This window comes from Aquarana catesbeiana, linkage group LG01, assembly GCF_042186555.1.
Source record: "Aquarana catesbeiana isolate 2022-GZ linkage group LG01, ASM4218655v1, whole genome shotgun sequence".
NCBI classification, from domain to species: domain Eukaryota; kingdom Metazoa; phylum Chordata; class Amphibia; order Anura; family Ranidae; genus Aquarana; species Aquarana catesbeiana.
This window is the reverse complement of record NC_133324.1, coordinates 393,296,547-393,311,229: the sequence shown is the minus strand read 5'-3', so window position 1 is coordinate 393,311,229 and position 14,683 is coordinate 393,296,547. Positions and strand designations below refer to the sequence as shown.

Genomic DNA, 14,683 nt, shown 5'->3' with positions numbered 1-14,683 from the left:
ACCCTGGTTACTTATTCACAAAAACAAATTACAGTGTAAATAAATCCACAGAAACCATGACAAGGTCCTTTTTATATAAAAAAAAGCACAACACATACCACAATGTAGTCCATCATCAGTCATGTTGTCCAGCTTTTAGATCCCCATCGATCACAATCACAATGAATGATATCTGCCGACCCACTGAAACTAAAAAGAACATGCTTACCATCAGCACGCTTGCTCCTGACAACTATTCACCACAAAGCACAGCTCTGGGACATCTAGCTGAATTTAAACAAAGGGGTGGGTATCCCAGGTAACATCATTAACCAAATATGGGTAATCCCTGATGAAGTAATTGACCAAATTTAGTCCGCCCTGCCCCTTGTTTATATTCTGCTGCTTGCTGGGGAAAAGTCATTCACAACAAATCTATTTCAGGAGAAGATGTTTTGGTTTTTGGTGGGCATTGGTAATCCTGAATGACGTGGATCTACACCAAAAAGCAACGTGATTGATGATGGATTAACATTGTGGAGCTTTTTTTTTTGTTTTTGATTTTGTTTTTCTTCAGTAAAGAACTTTGTCAAAGGTATGTGATTGTATCCTACAGAAAGGCTATATGGTTTCAGGATCAAGGCTCTGTGTTCCAAGACCTCATACCCATTTATCTGGGCAGTGAGCACCTTTTGGAGTGAGATATACCCTACTTCAGTATGATGCATATACTGACATAGACCTAATGACTTTAGATACATGTATTCAGTTAGTAAAGTCCAATATTGTTCTTTAATCTGTATTAAAACAGAGTAGATATACTGTATATTTAGTATTTCCATATTCTATTAGATCCACTGTTCATGGATAATCCTGCAGGGTCCTTTGTGTTGATTTTCCTGAGCTTCCGTCTTACATGTTTGTGACTGGGATTAGTAGATATACATTCCTTGTTTTTATCCTGATATTTGAGTTGAAATGTAGATGCATGGTTATGGGAAAACATGCTAATTCTATACACATACTCTATGTAAGCCATTGCTGCAATTTTATATGATTCATAATAGGCTGTATTTTCCTTGCACCACCTGAATATGAATAATTAATTTTTATAAAATTGTGCTCCACTTCTTTCTGATGAAGTGGGCTTCAGAGCTTGAGAATTAAGGAACTGTACAAACTGTAAACCACACAAGTGGATCATATTTCTCCTTTAAAATATGATAGACTGAAAGCATACTATATATTTTTTGTAGCTGTAATGGGTACTATTGTGGTGAAGCTATTGTGATGTAGAATAAGCTATTTGTGGTGCTAAATTGTAAACCAATTTCACATGTGCCAAAAAAACTTCATGGTAATTTTTAAACAAGTATGTATATACAAATAAAATACATATTTTTCAAACAATTGGTTGTATAAGTTCTGACTTACCAAAAAATTTCTGGCTCTGAGGAAGAGGGCACAGTCCTCGAAATGTGTAAGCCATTTGGATCCTTGGTGATGTCCTCCCAAGTCTAGAAGCATGTGGAGTGGACGAACCAATTGTGTAACTTTGAAGTGCTGTGTCAGTCATATTGTTTAGGAGGATAGTTAGACAAACAATTGCAGCCCATATGGCACTTTTATTTAATGCTAGCTTGCTAACCCATGCATTACCCAGTAGGATTGCCAACCTCCTGTTGTGAAATTTATTGACATGACACAACAAATTTAATGACGGAGCCACATTTTTACTGACAGTTCATAAAGTTAGCCAAAATTACAGTTTTCAGTACAAATATCAATATATAAGCTACAAACATGCAGCTAGTGTGATTAGCAATGTGCTCAAGGTATAACAAAAGGCAAAAAACATATTTCTTCTTTTACATGAAGGTCAGGTTAATATATCCCAGCACAGCGTTCCCCCTTACATCAGAGTCTGCAGGGTTCCACTTTACAGTGCAAGGGGGAATTTTGCAGACCCTGATGTAAAGGAGAACTCTGAGCACTCCAAAGTAAGGGGGTATGCTGCGGAAAAGGGGAACTCTGATGTAAGGGGGTCTCTGGTCACCTTACATCAAAGTCCACAGCGTTCCCCTTTACATCAGAGTTCCCACTTACATCAGGGTCTGCAACATAGCCCTTTAATATACATCAGAGTTCCCTTTTACATCAAGGGAGCATAGTGGCTGTAATCCCACAAATCAGGGGGAACAGGGCAGTGATCCCACAGATCAAAAGTGATTGGGGCATGGATCCATTGATCCGAATGAACTGGGGCAGTGTTCTCATAGATCACCATCAGGGGTACAGGGCAGTGATCTGATGGATCAGAAGGGACTGGGGCAGTGACCTCGCAGATCAAAATGATAATTCTTTGTGCCCAGGACCCCCCTTTATAATTTAAGCACAGAAAACATTCAGAGGTGTGACCGTACACAGCAAGGATGACACTACCTGATACACTACACAACTCCATCACACACAAGGATCCCCACCTGAGGCAGCTCACTGTAATGAAATCCGGGGCATTTAAACCCATTGATGGTGTGCTCAGAGGAGCCTGGGCTGCTGTGTGAGCCCCAGGGGAAATGCTATGGTGGTGCTGGCAGGAAAAACGCGAGGGAGGCAGAGGACAGATATCACTCCGCCCACAGTGACAGGGCTGGAGACTAGAGGAGCAGTGTCGGCAAACTCAGGCACCTGTTCCTTCCGCAGTTACTTGTCCAACTTGCTCCCAGTGTCTTTTGGCAGGGATGTACTCTGCCTGAAAAAAGACCTGATTTTTACAGACATAAAATGTCTGTAGCGGATGTCTGTTAATTTAAGGATGGTTGGCAAACCCTGGTACCCAGTTACCTTAAGAATTCCATCACATAAAATAATTATTGAACATAAAATCAGTACTGCAAATTTAGCTAGCTTGCTACTCAGATTTAAAAGATTTTTTTTTTTAAATCTAACCTTTGGTCCTAAATGAGATAGTGGTGTTTATTACTTCCCTGTACGCCCACAAGACCTTTCTTCTATATACCATATGTATAGTAGATAAAAAATCTGTACAGTACACACCTGCTGTCTCATTGTGATGAAATGACGTGACATAAGGCTTTATGGATTAGCTGACTGTACACAAGTCAGGCAGCCAAGACATCTTTCCTGTATGCTCAAGAACGTAACATTGTGGATAGAAAGCAGGCTGGCGGCTAAAGTGTATTCAGCAAACCTTTAATTGGCAGATTTGTACTGAACAGCATGCGTGACATATTTAGTGAAAGATTCTAATAGCTTAGAAAATAAAAAAGGAATTTAGAGTGCACTGTGCTTGGATTTGGAGTTGTCATTGGTGCAGAGCAGTGAGCTCAGCCTCCTCCTTGTAGGAGTGCTGATACAGCAAGGCTATCAGAAGGCATTAGACTGCTGTGTGTGTTGCAAAGCCTGGACCCATCCCATACAGACACCTGCTGCTGCGTCTGGGCTGCTATGGATACAGTGCAACATGTCTTTAAGGGTACTTTTATCCATTCAACCCACGCATGTGCCATGGAGGTATTAGAAAACTACATACTGGGCACTAACAGCGCAGGGAAAGTAAGTCTTTCTGAATGATCCCAGATTGGTTTATATTATTTTGAAAACTATACTATGCCATGGTAAATTTGAAAGATGGAGGTGAATGTTTTATTTTGCTTTATAAAAATGTTGTAGTAATTACCATATACATGCTATACTTCTTTCTCTATCTTCATGTACTTTAAATATCGAATGACATCATTTTAAGTCAGTATCTATGAAAGCATATAATAAACTTTAATATAATCTATAGAGAATATGATAGGTTAATCATGAACTGTATGCATGATGATGATTTTGATATAAATGCAAAGGAATTACAAGACAGATTAAAATGATATGGGTATAAGAAAAGAATATTGTATAAAGCTAACAAAAGAGTCTTAAAAACAAATAACAGCTAAGAAAGGAGGGAACAGGTAAGGAAAAGTGAGAAATATTACAACATATTGTAATCAACACCAATAATATGTGATATTGTGCAAAAATATTACACAGTTTAGATGGATGAATAGTATATACAGAAGGGCAAAATCAATAAAGGACCAACTTATATCCAGTGAATATGAGATTTATATATAAAAGTCATGTTAATGCAAAGGACCTTTTCAGTGTAAAAAAACAGTTTTTACAAATATATTAATAAGTAACTACATCCATAGGATACATGAGAAAAAGTAAACACTTTTCAAACTATTAGGCTCAAGGGGTGGTCTATCACCTATTATGTGAATGTAGTATATATTATGTAGGAAAGACAAAACATGCTAAAAGATATGTGTTATGGGATCTTGGAAAATGATGTCTGCTGTGGTACAACATGTATTGTCCAGACCAGGGGTTCCTTGAGCTATGGCTGATTGACCCACATCCAATGGTGACTGCTTGGTTCCGTGTCCAGTGCCACTTAGAGCCAACAACATGGTACCCAATAATCTTTTTAGTCAACATTAGGGGGCAGCATTGTGAACACTAATGTAAGGGGTGCATTCTTCTCACTAACCACCAGTGTAAGGGGCATTCCATTTCCCCCTGATAAATTGATTTTAGCAGGGGTTCCCTGAGACCAAAAATTTATTTTTAAGGGTTCCTCTGGGGAAAAAAGGCTGAGAAAGGGTGGTCCAGACATAAGGGTAGTACAGAAATTTAAAAAAATGAAACATTTATCTTGGACAGGATTCACAAAATGAAACAAGGAGAGGTCTGGGGCAAACTTTTTATGAAAGAGAATGTAGGTGGATTTACCAACTGAAAACATTTAAGGAACTAGTGATCAATGGGGCAATTCATTTTAGTTGTTTTTTGTTTTTGTAAATAACATATTAAACATATTATGAAAACACTATATTTTTGTCCTTTCCTGTACCCACCCTTTTTCCACCATTTATTTCTTCTTTGATGTGTTATATATCATTGCACATTTATGTATACAAGTGGAATTATATTAATTTGATATTAATATAATTAGTATCTTTTTTATTGGTATCCCTAACTATTTCTATCAATTCCATGAGTAGCATATTATAGAAGTGTAAGCAGTATTACAATGGTAATAGTATATGGTATCTACAGTGTGTTATAAGTACTTTGTGGTAGAGAATATTGTCCCTATAATTTGGGTGGTTTTATGGGCTAATTAATAGAAAACAAATAACTACCTGGTGAATGAATTACATAGAAGAGTGATGGCACCCACATTTGGCACCTTTTGGGGGGGGGGGAGCGGTTACCCGGTTTTGACAGGTACCCGAACCAACTTTTGGCTCAGTTTACTGCGGCAAAGTGAGTGGGAAGTTCGCCCACTGCTCCCCCCCCCCCCTGCTGTGAAGCTGCAAGGCTTGACTGCCGGTTTCCCTAAGCCAAGATGGCGGTGCCAGCACCTGAGACCCGATTCTAGAATCGGCTTGGGTGAGGACACTGCTGGATTCCTGGATAGGTAAGTGCACCAATAGTAAAAGTCAGCAGCTACAGTATTTGTAGCTGCTCACTTTTGATTTTTTTTTATGGGGCTGCAATCCTCTTTAAGTCCTATATATGTCCAGAGGTCCTCTCCTACCCATCATAATCACACCTCCTATCGTTCTGAAACAAGGGAACAAGGGACAACTATTAGCAAAAGTATGTAGGCATAGGACACACCCCTGCCACGCCCACCTAATAGGGAATCATACAAAATTATTTCTTAAACCCAGCAGTGCTTTTTTACCACTACTATTCCTTTATATTAGTTTTGGAAATGTACTTTTTTGATAGATAAATAGTGCACTTTATATACAACTTAGATCAGACCAAAATAAAGGACAAATGAGGAGGGAAGAGGGACATTTGGAAGCTTTAATCAGAATGACTGTATAAAAAGACTATTCCTTCCATTAAAAAGGCTAAACATTTGATTTAAAAAAAAAAAAATAGCTAAACATGGGCATATAGCGTTAATGTCATGCAGTTACACTTTTTTAATCTGTTGGGTGGAAAGTTATGCATGTTGCAGCTAGAAATGCTATTGTAAATTCTGTTTTTATAGCTGAATGTTTAAATCCTGTAGAAGTTGGTAAAACCATATATGTTCTTGAAAGGCAATTTCTTGTATATATGCCATTGGTGCTAAATCTGAATGTGCTACCATCTGAATAGAGTGGTAATACAAAGTCAGATTTCTCATGCATACAACAAAATCCCATACTTTCCCTCTTTCCAAGCAATAAATAATACAATACACCAAAGGTAGTCATAGACATTAAAACGGTATTAAACCCAAAAGTAGACATTTAATATATATTGTAGCTGATCAATTCTTATGCCCTGTACACATGATCGGACATTGATCGGACATTCCGACAACAAAATCCATGTTTTTTTTCCGACGGATGTTGGCTCAAACTTGTCTTGCATACACAAGGTCGCACAGAGTTGTCGGAAAATCCAATCACTTTGAACGCGGTGACGTAATACACGTACGTCGGGACTATAAACGGGGCAGTAGCAAATAGCTTTCGTCTCTTAATTTATTCTGAGCATGCGTGGCACTTTGTGCGTCGGATTTGTGTACACACGATCGGAATTTAAATGATCGGATTTTGTTGTCGGAAAATTCTTTATCCTGCTCTCAAACTTTGTGTGTCGGAAATTCCGACGGAAAAAGTCAGATGGAGCCCACGCTCGATCGGAATTTCCGACAACACGATCCGATCGCACTTTTTCCGACGGAACATCCGACCGTGTGTACAGGGCATTAGAGGTGGTAGCGGCATTTTGTTTTCTTTTTTAGGCTTTTTCCCCTTATTATCTCCTGGTGATCCTGCCAGTAAGTCTGTTGTTTTTCAAAAGAACAAGTTCTTTTACAGATGTAGCAGTTACAGAGATGAGGCAAACCATTTAGCATTGACCGGTGTGCTTACAATGATCAGCTTTTATTTATTTATGTAAAAGCTTTATCCCAAAAGGAAACAAATTTGTTTTCTGTAACTGCTTATAAGATGTGAGCTGGAGTTTGGCTTCAAATTGTATCTAAATCTGATAGCACAGGGCTCAAAATTTCAAGTCCTGAGCTCTATCCAGGCCTTAAGGGTTAGTTACTCGCCACCAGTTGCCCCACCCAACCTAGGCCTACCCTGCCCCTAATTCTGCCCCTAAACACACCCTCATAAATTATCTAATTAAATTACACTGAAAGGTTTTATGCAGAATTCGGTTACAAAAATAAATATTAGCAACAACAATCAGTGCCCATCAGTGCAGCCTCATAGGTGCCCATCAATGCAGCCTCACCTGTGCCCATCAATGCAGCCTTACTTGTGCCTATCAACGCAGCCTCACCTGTGGCCATAAACGCAGCCTCACCAGTGCCCATCAATGTAGCATGACCAGTGCCCATTAATGTAGCCTCATCTGTGCTCATCAATGCAGCCTATTATGTGCCCATCAATGCAGACTGACCAATGCCCATCAATGCAGACTGACCAGTGCCCATCAATGCAGTGTGACCAGTGCCCATCAATGCAGCGTGACCAGTGCCCATCAATGCAGTGTGACCAGTGCCCATCAATGCAGAGTGACCAGTGCCCATCAATGTAGCCTCATCAGTGCCCATCAATGCAGCCTCATCAGTGCCCATCAATGCAGCCTCACCTGTGCCCATCAATGCAGCCTTACTTGTGCCTATCAACGCAGCCTCATCTGTGGCCATAAACGCAGCCTCACCAGTGCCCATCAATGCAGCGTGATGAGTGCCCATCAATGCAGCATGACCAGCGCGCCCATCAATGCAGCATGACCAGTGCCCATTAATGTAGCCTCATCTGTGCTCATCAATGCAGACTGACCAGTGCCCATCAATGCAGACTGACCAGTGCCCATCAATGCAGCGTGACCAGTGCCCATCAATGCAGAGTGACCAGTGCCCATCAATGCAGCCTCACCTGTGCCCATCTATGCAGCCTCACCTGTGCCCATCATTGCAGCACGACCAGCGCCCACCAATGCAGCCTCACCTGTGCCCAACATTGCAACATGACCAGTGCCCACCAATGCAGCCTCGCCTGTGCCCATCAGTGCAGCGTAAACTGTGACCACCAATGCAGCCTCGCCTGTGCCTATCATTGCAGCATGAACAGTGCCCACCAATACAGCCTTCCCTGTGCCCATCATTGCAGCATGACCTGTGCAGAGGAAGAGAGAGGGCTGCTGGATCATCACAGAGCAGGGATTGCCTGCTGTAGCAGCTTTTATTTGAATTACCCTCCACTTGCAGTCACACACAGTCTCTCCTCCTGACCCAGCGCCTTTGACAGACAGAACGCTGGTCCAATGCCGGGACGTGTTCTGTCGGTCACAGGGGCCGGGTCAGGAGGCGGGACTGTGTGTGACCACGAGCAGGTGGCAATTCTAATGTAAGCTGTTACAGTGGGCTCTGATGATCTGGCTAGGTTTCCTCTTCCTCCCCTCCCTCTTCCCCTGGGCGATCACTGGGAGAACGCCTCCCAATCAGCCCCGCCTGCTGGCGGCGCTTGCCCCCTCCCTTCCGAGGCAGCTCGCGCTCACCAGAAATCATTTTACACTTGCAAAATGTGAGTAGGCGAGTGGAAAATTTGAGGACTGTGCTAGCACATCTAACACTCCTCTCCTCCCAGATTAACAATGCTGCTGTCCAAAGGCGCCCCTGAGCTCCTTCATCCAAAGTGAGAGCACTCTAATACAGGAGGTGTGCTACTAGCCAAATCACCAGGTGAAAAGGCCTAACAAGAAAACGAATGTAGCCACTACATCTAATGACTGCAGTATAATACATTTATGGTTTGGGGTTTAAAACCTCTTTACTTCAGCTCCGAAAGAATTACCCCCCTTCATGACCAGGCCATTTTTTGCGATATGGCACTGCGTTACTTTAACTGACAATTGCGCAGTCGTGTGACACTGTACCCACATAAAATGTATATCCTTTGATCACCTCTGCATTTCTTATTTTTTTGCGCTATAAACAAAAAAGACCGACAATTTTGAAAAAAAAACTATATATTTTTCTTTCTGCTATAAAACATATCCAATAAAAAAATGCAAAAAATCTAATTTCTTTATCAATTTAGGCCAATATGTATTCTGCTAATAAAAGAAAATCCCAGTAAGTATATATTTAATGGTTTGCGCAAAAGTTATAGCGCCTACTAACTATGGGATATATTTATTTTTATTTATTTATTTTTACTAGTAATGGCTGCGATCAACGATGTATAGGGGAACTGCAATATTGCGGCAGACAAATCTAACTGACACACTTTTGTCACTTTTTTTTTAGGGACCAGTGACACCAATACAGTGATCAGTACTAAAAAATATGCACTGTCACTGTACTAATGACACTGGCTTGTGTACTATGTGGGAGGTGCTTTTACTAAGGGAAGACACGGAACCTCGTCCCTCGCTTTGCAGAAACACAGGATCCATGCCTTCCCTACTGATAGAATGGCAAACTGCCTCTGTAACGACCGATAGGCGGGTGCTGTTAGACATCAAGTCTGCGGTATCCGCTAATTGGCTCTCGCTGTGCATAATCACATGCTGGCAACGTGCATTTGCGCCCACTGACTGGAAGTGCGGGATCGTGTGTGTGTGTGTATATGTATATGTGTATATATATATATATATATATATATATATATATATATATATTACATAATATACGTGATCCGGCACACAGCGACCGCCCTGTAGCAGTAAAACTGCTATAAGGCAGCTGTGAAGTGGTTAAAGTGGTTGTAAACCCTAACATATACTCAGTGAAGTGACTGGACTCAGGTGATACACAGAGATTAAACAAATCCTCCTACATAATATCTACATATACCCATTTATCTGCAGTCTTCTTTTCTCTATGGCTGTATCATAGTGCAAAATTTATACAGCTTTCAGGCGGCAGTAGGTGGCAGTGCTGGGACAAACCATCCAGGGCAAAGATAGCATCTTGCGCCCCCCTTCATTATGCTTCAAGCTTATGAGGATGAGGGGGGGGGAGCACAGCCTGCACCTCCTCCCAGCTCTCTCCTCCTCTCCTTGCTTCTTCCAGCAATGGGCTGACAGAAGTAGTGATGCTGCTGTCACTCCTCTAGTCAGCCTTACAGGAGAAGGAACTTGCAGTGCCCCCATCCCTACAATACGCACTGCGCAAGGCCGTCTTTAAGGCAGGGCAAAAGGGGCAGCTGCCCTGGGCCCTGTCATTATTGTGGGGCCCAAAGCAGCTGCCCCATACTTGCCAACTATCCCAGTTTAAATTCCCTCATCTCTTGAGGGTTTAGTCTAGTGCTGTGTCCTGATATCTCAGTGTGAAGTTCTGTTACTAATGCTGCCCAGCTCTGCCCTATTGTTGTGTATGGATGACTCACCTGCAGACCCTGTGTTTACATGTACATACCAGCATTGTTATGTAAATAGCGGCTGCATTCATATGTAAATAGAGGCAGTATCCATATGTATATCATGCCCCCCTGAGGTCAAATCCACCATCACCTATACGGAATGCTGCCCACTTTGGAGATAAAGGGGCATGCTGGAAATTGATCACACCCACCCCTCCCCCCCAGCACTGCCACTGATCCCAGGAGTCCTAGGATCCCTAGGCGTTTTCTATCTATTAATGGGTCCCCTCACCTCCTCAGTCCATGGTGTGCGGGCAGTGAGGAGATGATGTGCTGTAACCTCTAGCAACCAATCAGTAAGCAGTGATGATGTGCAGTAACCTCTAGCAACCAATCAATAAGCATAAATCATGTGCTGTAACCTCTGGCAACTAATCAGTGAGCGGTAACGATACACTGTAACCTCTGGCAACCAATCGCAAACGCTGCCTGATCTGATTCAGTAAACGGATTTTGAGTCTAGCTGCTATTTATTGTATGCCTCAAAGCAGGTGGAGAGCGAAACTGCATGGAGGAGGGGGCCCCCAAGAAAATTTTTGCCCAGGGTCCAATCTATATTAAAGAGGGCCCTGACGCTGCGCCCAGGGCAGCCTCCCTTCTGCCCACCCCTTGTCCCAGCCCTGGTGGGTGGGGAGCTGAAGTTACAGTCAGTGAGGAGAGCTGATAGTTAATCGGAGGGAAGGGAGACAACCCTCTTCAAACAGGAACAAAGCTGAGACTGTGTTCTGGAGCCTCTCCTCTGTCACCTTTTTACTTTTTGGTGTCAGGAAAACCTGTCAGAAGTGACTCCTGCAGATAGCAGAGGAAACAGACAGCAGACAGAAATTACACTTAATGCTCTGGTTTGAGAAAAGAAAGAAAAGGAATGAAGGATCTCTTTATTTATCCAGTCATGTCCAGTTGAAGTAAATAAACAGCAATTTGCTTTTCACTCTTTTTGAATGAAACTCATTTATATATCAGCCCAAATAAATGACTGATGTCCAATCCTGCAAATTTTATTCAGACTGACTGGTGATCCTCTTCAACACATTTAGACCCTGCCAGAAACCCCAGTCACAAACTGGTCTTTTCTGGAGATTATCTGGTGCCAAAGGTGTTTGGTGTGACTATTCCTGCTATCACAGCATGACCACACATAAACATGAACTCCCTGAAGATCCAGTTATGTATGTTTATGTAGCTAACTGATAAAAAAAAAGAATTGGGTGCTTGGAACAAAACATGCATATCCAATCACCCTTTAATGTCTCTGGCTAGTTTACCATCCTGTAGCAGTCTCCCTATCAATTGCACAAGTTATTATCATGGGATTACATTTTCTTTTTTATCTATTGATTACCTGCAGCAGTGACGCAGTATTATTATGCTCACATCTTCAGATTGCCAGAAGTACAATTAAGCAATGGGGTGATATCTAGTGCTGCATTACACACTAGATTTATAGGAAATGATACAGCAGATTTAAGAATGTAATGTGTGGACAGTGTGTGTCTTAAAAGAAAAATGACAATATGTACATAGAAAGTGTTCAACAAGTTTGTCTGTGGACAAAAAATATAATTTAGTGAAACAAAAAAAAACAAAATGTATGTTCCAGGCAGAGAGGCAAATTAAAGCTAGAACAGGATTATATTATGTAATCTGACAGTTTCCCTTTAAATTACTTGCAAAAGGTTCCAAATTAGAAAAGATAATAATATATACAGTATTTTGGGTAATAATAGAAGTCTGCAAAATAAGTATTACAAGACACATTATAATTTTGTATTTGTTTAATAGAAATATGTAAATCTACACTTTTAGCTCTCATAGCAGTATAAAATCACTAGTATGCTGGCTTAAATTTCACTTGTGATTTGTGATGTGCCAGATTACCCACAGGGCCACCCAGGAAGGAGCCTGTGGCCCAGCAATTGTGGGCAGGTGTGTATGCGCAAGCATGCCTGCGTGCGTGTGTATGCAGAGGGAAGGGGATACTCATGTCTAAAATAGTTTATACAATATCCCCTTTAATATCCAGCACTGATTTGGTCTTTGACCCCTCACAGTCTTTGCTTTTCTGTAACAGTACATACACTGCAGGAACTGAGTTGTAAATCCTACATTGGAAGCCTTCCAGAATTTAGCACGTGCACAGTCATACCCTGTTTCCCCGAAAATAAGACCTAGCGTGATTGTCGGTGATGGCTGCAATATAAGCCCTACCCCCAAAATAAGCCCTACCCTGTTTCCCCGAAAATAAGCCCTACCCTGAAAATAAGACCTACAAGGACTTTAACTAGGACTTATTTGGGGGGTAGGGCTTATATTGCAGCCATCACCGACAATCACACTAGGTCTTATTTTCGGGGAAACAGGGTACCTGTGTTGCCAGTAATATGGATATGCCCCATTTGTAATAGGACAATGTCCAGTTTATTGGCAGGTTGGAGGCACAGTATTTGGTGAGCTCTGTTTAGACATGTGAGAGTAGAACGAAGAAGCCAGGAGTTCATGCTGTTGGCCTGTACAGTGAGTCTTTCTATCCACCTCTTCCTCTTGAGGAATAAGGCTGTTCTTTTCCTACAAAAGAAGAAAATCCTCATCCAGTCATAGAAGAAGCTTGCCTATGTGTGAAAACAAGGGAATTGACAACTTGAGGTCTAACTTGCTAAGTGTGAATGTGAACTCTCAAACTCTCAAGATGATAAACAATCACGCTTGGCTGACTATGTAACTAATTATAACCCACATAGCAAGAAATTAGGCTGCAAGTTGGAAAATGACTTGGTAAGCTATTGCTAGACTTGCCAGGCTTCACACATTTGTTACCCAGTTGCAGCAAGTCCTCATTTTTCTTAGCAAACTTTCTTAGCAAACTTTCTTAGCAAACATTCTGCAAGTCTGCTGCAAGTTCTGGTTAAGTTAAGGTGTACAATAGTCATCCCGCCACAGGGGTCACTGTGGTGGAATTCTAATGCTGTAGACCTGCAGAGCTGTTGCTGTAGACTCACCACTGCAACGCTGCTCTTGCTAGAGACTTGCCACACAAATTTCCTACAAAATGTAAAAGTGTCAACTAGAACTTGTGCTTCAAGTGCTCTGCAAGTATACAACTTGCCATAGAAAATATGCAGCAAGTTAACAGATTTACAATTCAGCGCTGCCACAAATTGTGGCAAGTTATCCTTGCTTTCTAGAAAAATATGCTTTCTGTTACATTCATCTTTTGTAAAAACACAGCAGATAAGTTGATATTTTAATATGTTTTAGTGGATTTGACAAACATTGGAATGTCACTCCAGATGGTCACAGATGAGCAATTGAGCACAAATCTTCTAGAGAACGAGGGGAATATTTGCCCATGCTCAAAATTGTCATCATCATGACTCTTCATGATTCTATTCCAAGACTCATTGTGTTGTTCTTTAATTGCTGCCTCCTCTTTACAGAAAAGAGAAGGATTGGAAGAGGACCACAAACAGATTTTCCAAAAAATTGTGAGATAAGGAGCATCTCCAATGACCCAGTCAATTTCGGTATTGTCCAGATCAGGAGTATAGCTTATATAGGTTAGGAACTTGTGGCCACCCTTCGGTTTTCCTTATGATCTGTCACTGGTTATGGATTATTTAATTTCTAGGTCCAGGCACAATTTTTTTTTCTATCTTTTTTGGAGAATTTCTGCCTAAAATAGCAAGTGTTGTTTTGGTGCTAACAAGTACTCATTTAGAGTTTAATCTCTACATGGCCCCATTATTGGAAGTGATGGTCAAATCTGTCATGGCTTGAGAATACTGGTTGTGCGAGACTTGCAATAACATTTACATTTACAGAATTTTGCAATAGCATTTACATGACTGGGCAGTAAATGATCAAATATCAAAAATTAGCATTTTGTAACAGCACAATTATGCAGACTACACACATCTTCTACTACAATGGAAAATGTCTGATCTTGAACACCCAAAGTTATAATAAATGAATATGAATCATTGCTGTGTCTGGACCACTGATAGAGATCGACCTGATGACTATACAGGAAGTGAAGAGCAATTTCCCAATAAGAACACAGCTAGCACTAAAACCTGAAAGAGGTCCAAACTTTTTCCACTCTATCAGAAATAAAACGTTTTTTGAGATGTGTAATCTTTACATAGAATGACCATGAAATCTGGTTACTAATATTACATAGTTACATAGTTAGTAAGGTTGAATAAAGACACCAGTCCATCCTGAGTGAGTGTCTACAATTA

At 41.2% G+C, this 14,683-nt stretch overlaps 1 protein-coding gene across 2 annotated transcripts in view; it reads left to right on the top strand.

Moving 5' to 3' along the window:
* Positions 1-406: 406 nt before the first annotated feature.
* Positions 407-14,683, top strand: part of GDA (guanine deaminase) — a 120,514-nt gene continuing 106,237 nt past the window's right edge. Inside the window, exon 1 of one of the 2 annotated variants that reach the window (XM_073634477.1) lies at positions 407-574. Coding sequence is in view for 1 of the 2 variants with exons in the window: in XM_073634469.1 (XP_073490570.1) it covers positions 3,448-3,555 (108 nt within the window). In the remaining variant the exon portion in view is untranslated. Of the gene's footprint in view, positions 575-3,266; positions 3,556-14,683 lie in introns of those variants that run through there. The other variant, XM_073634469.1, reaches the window with a different exon arrangement.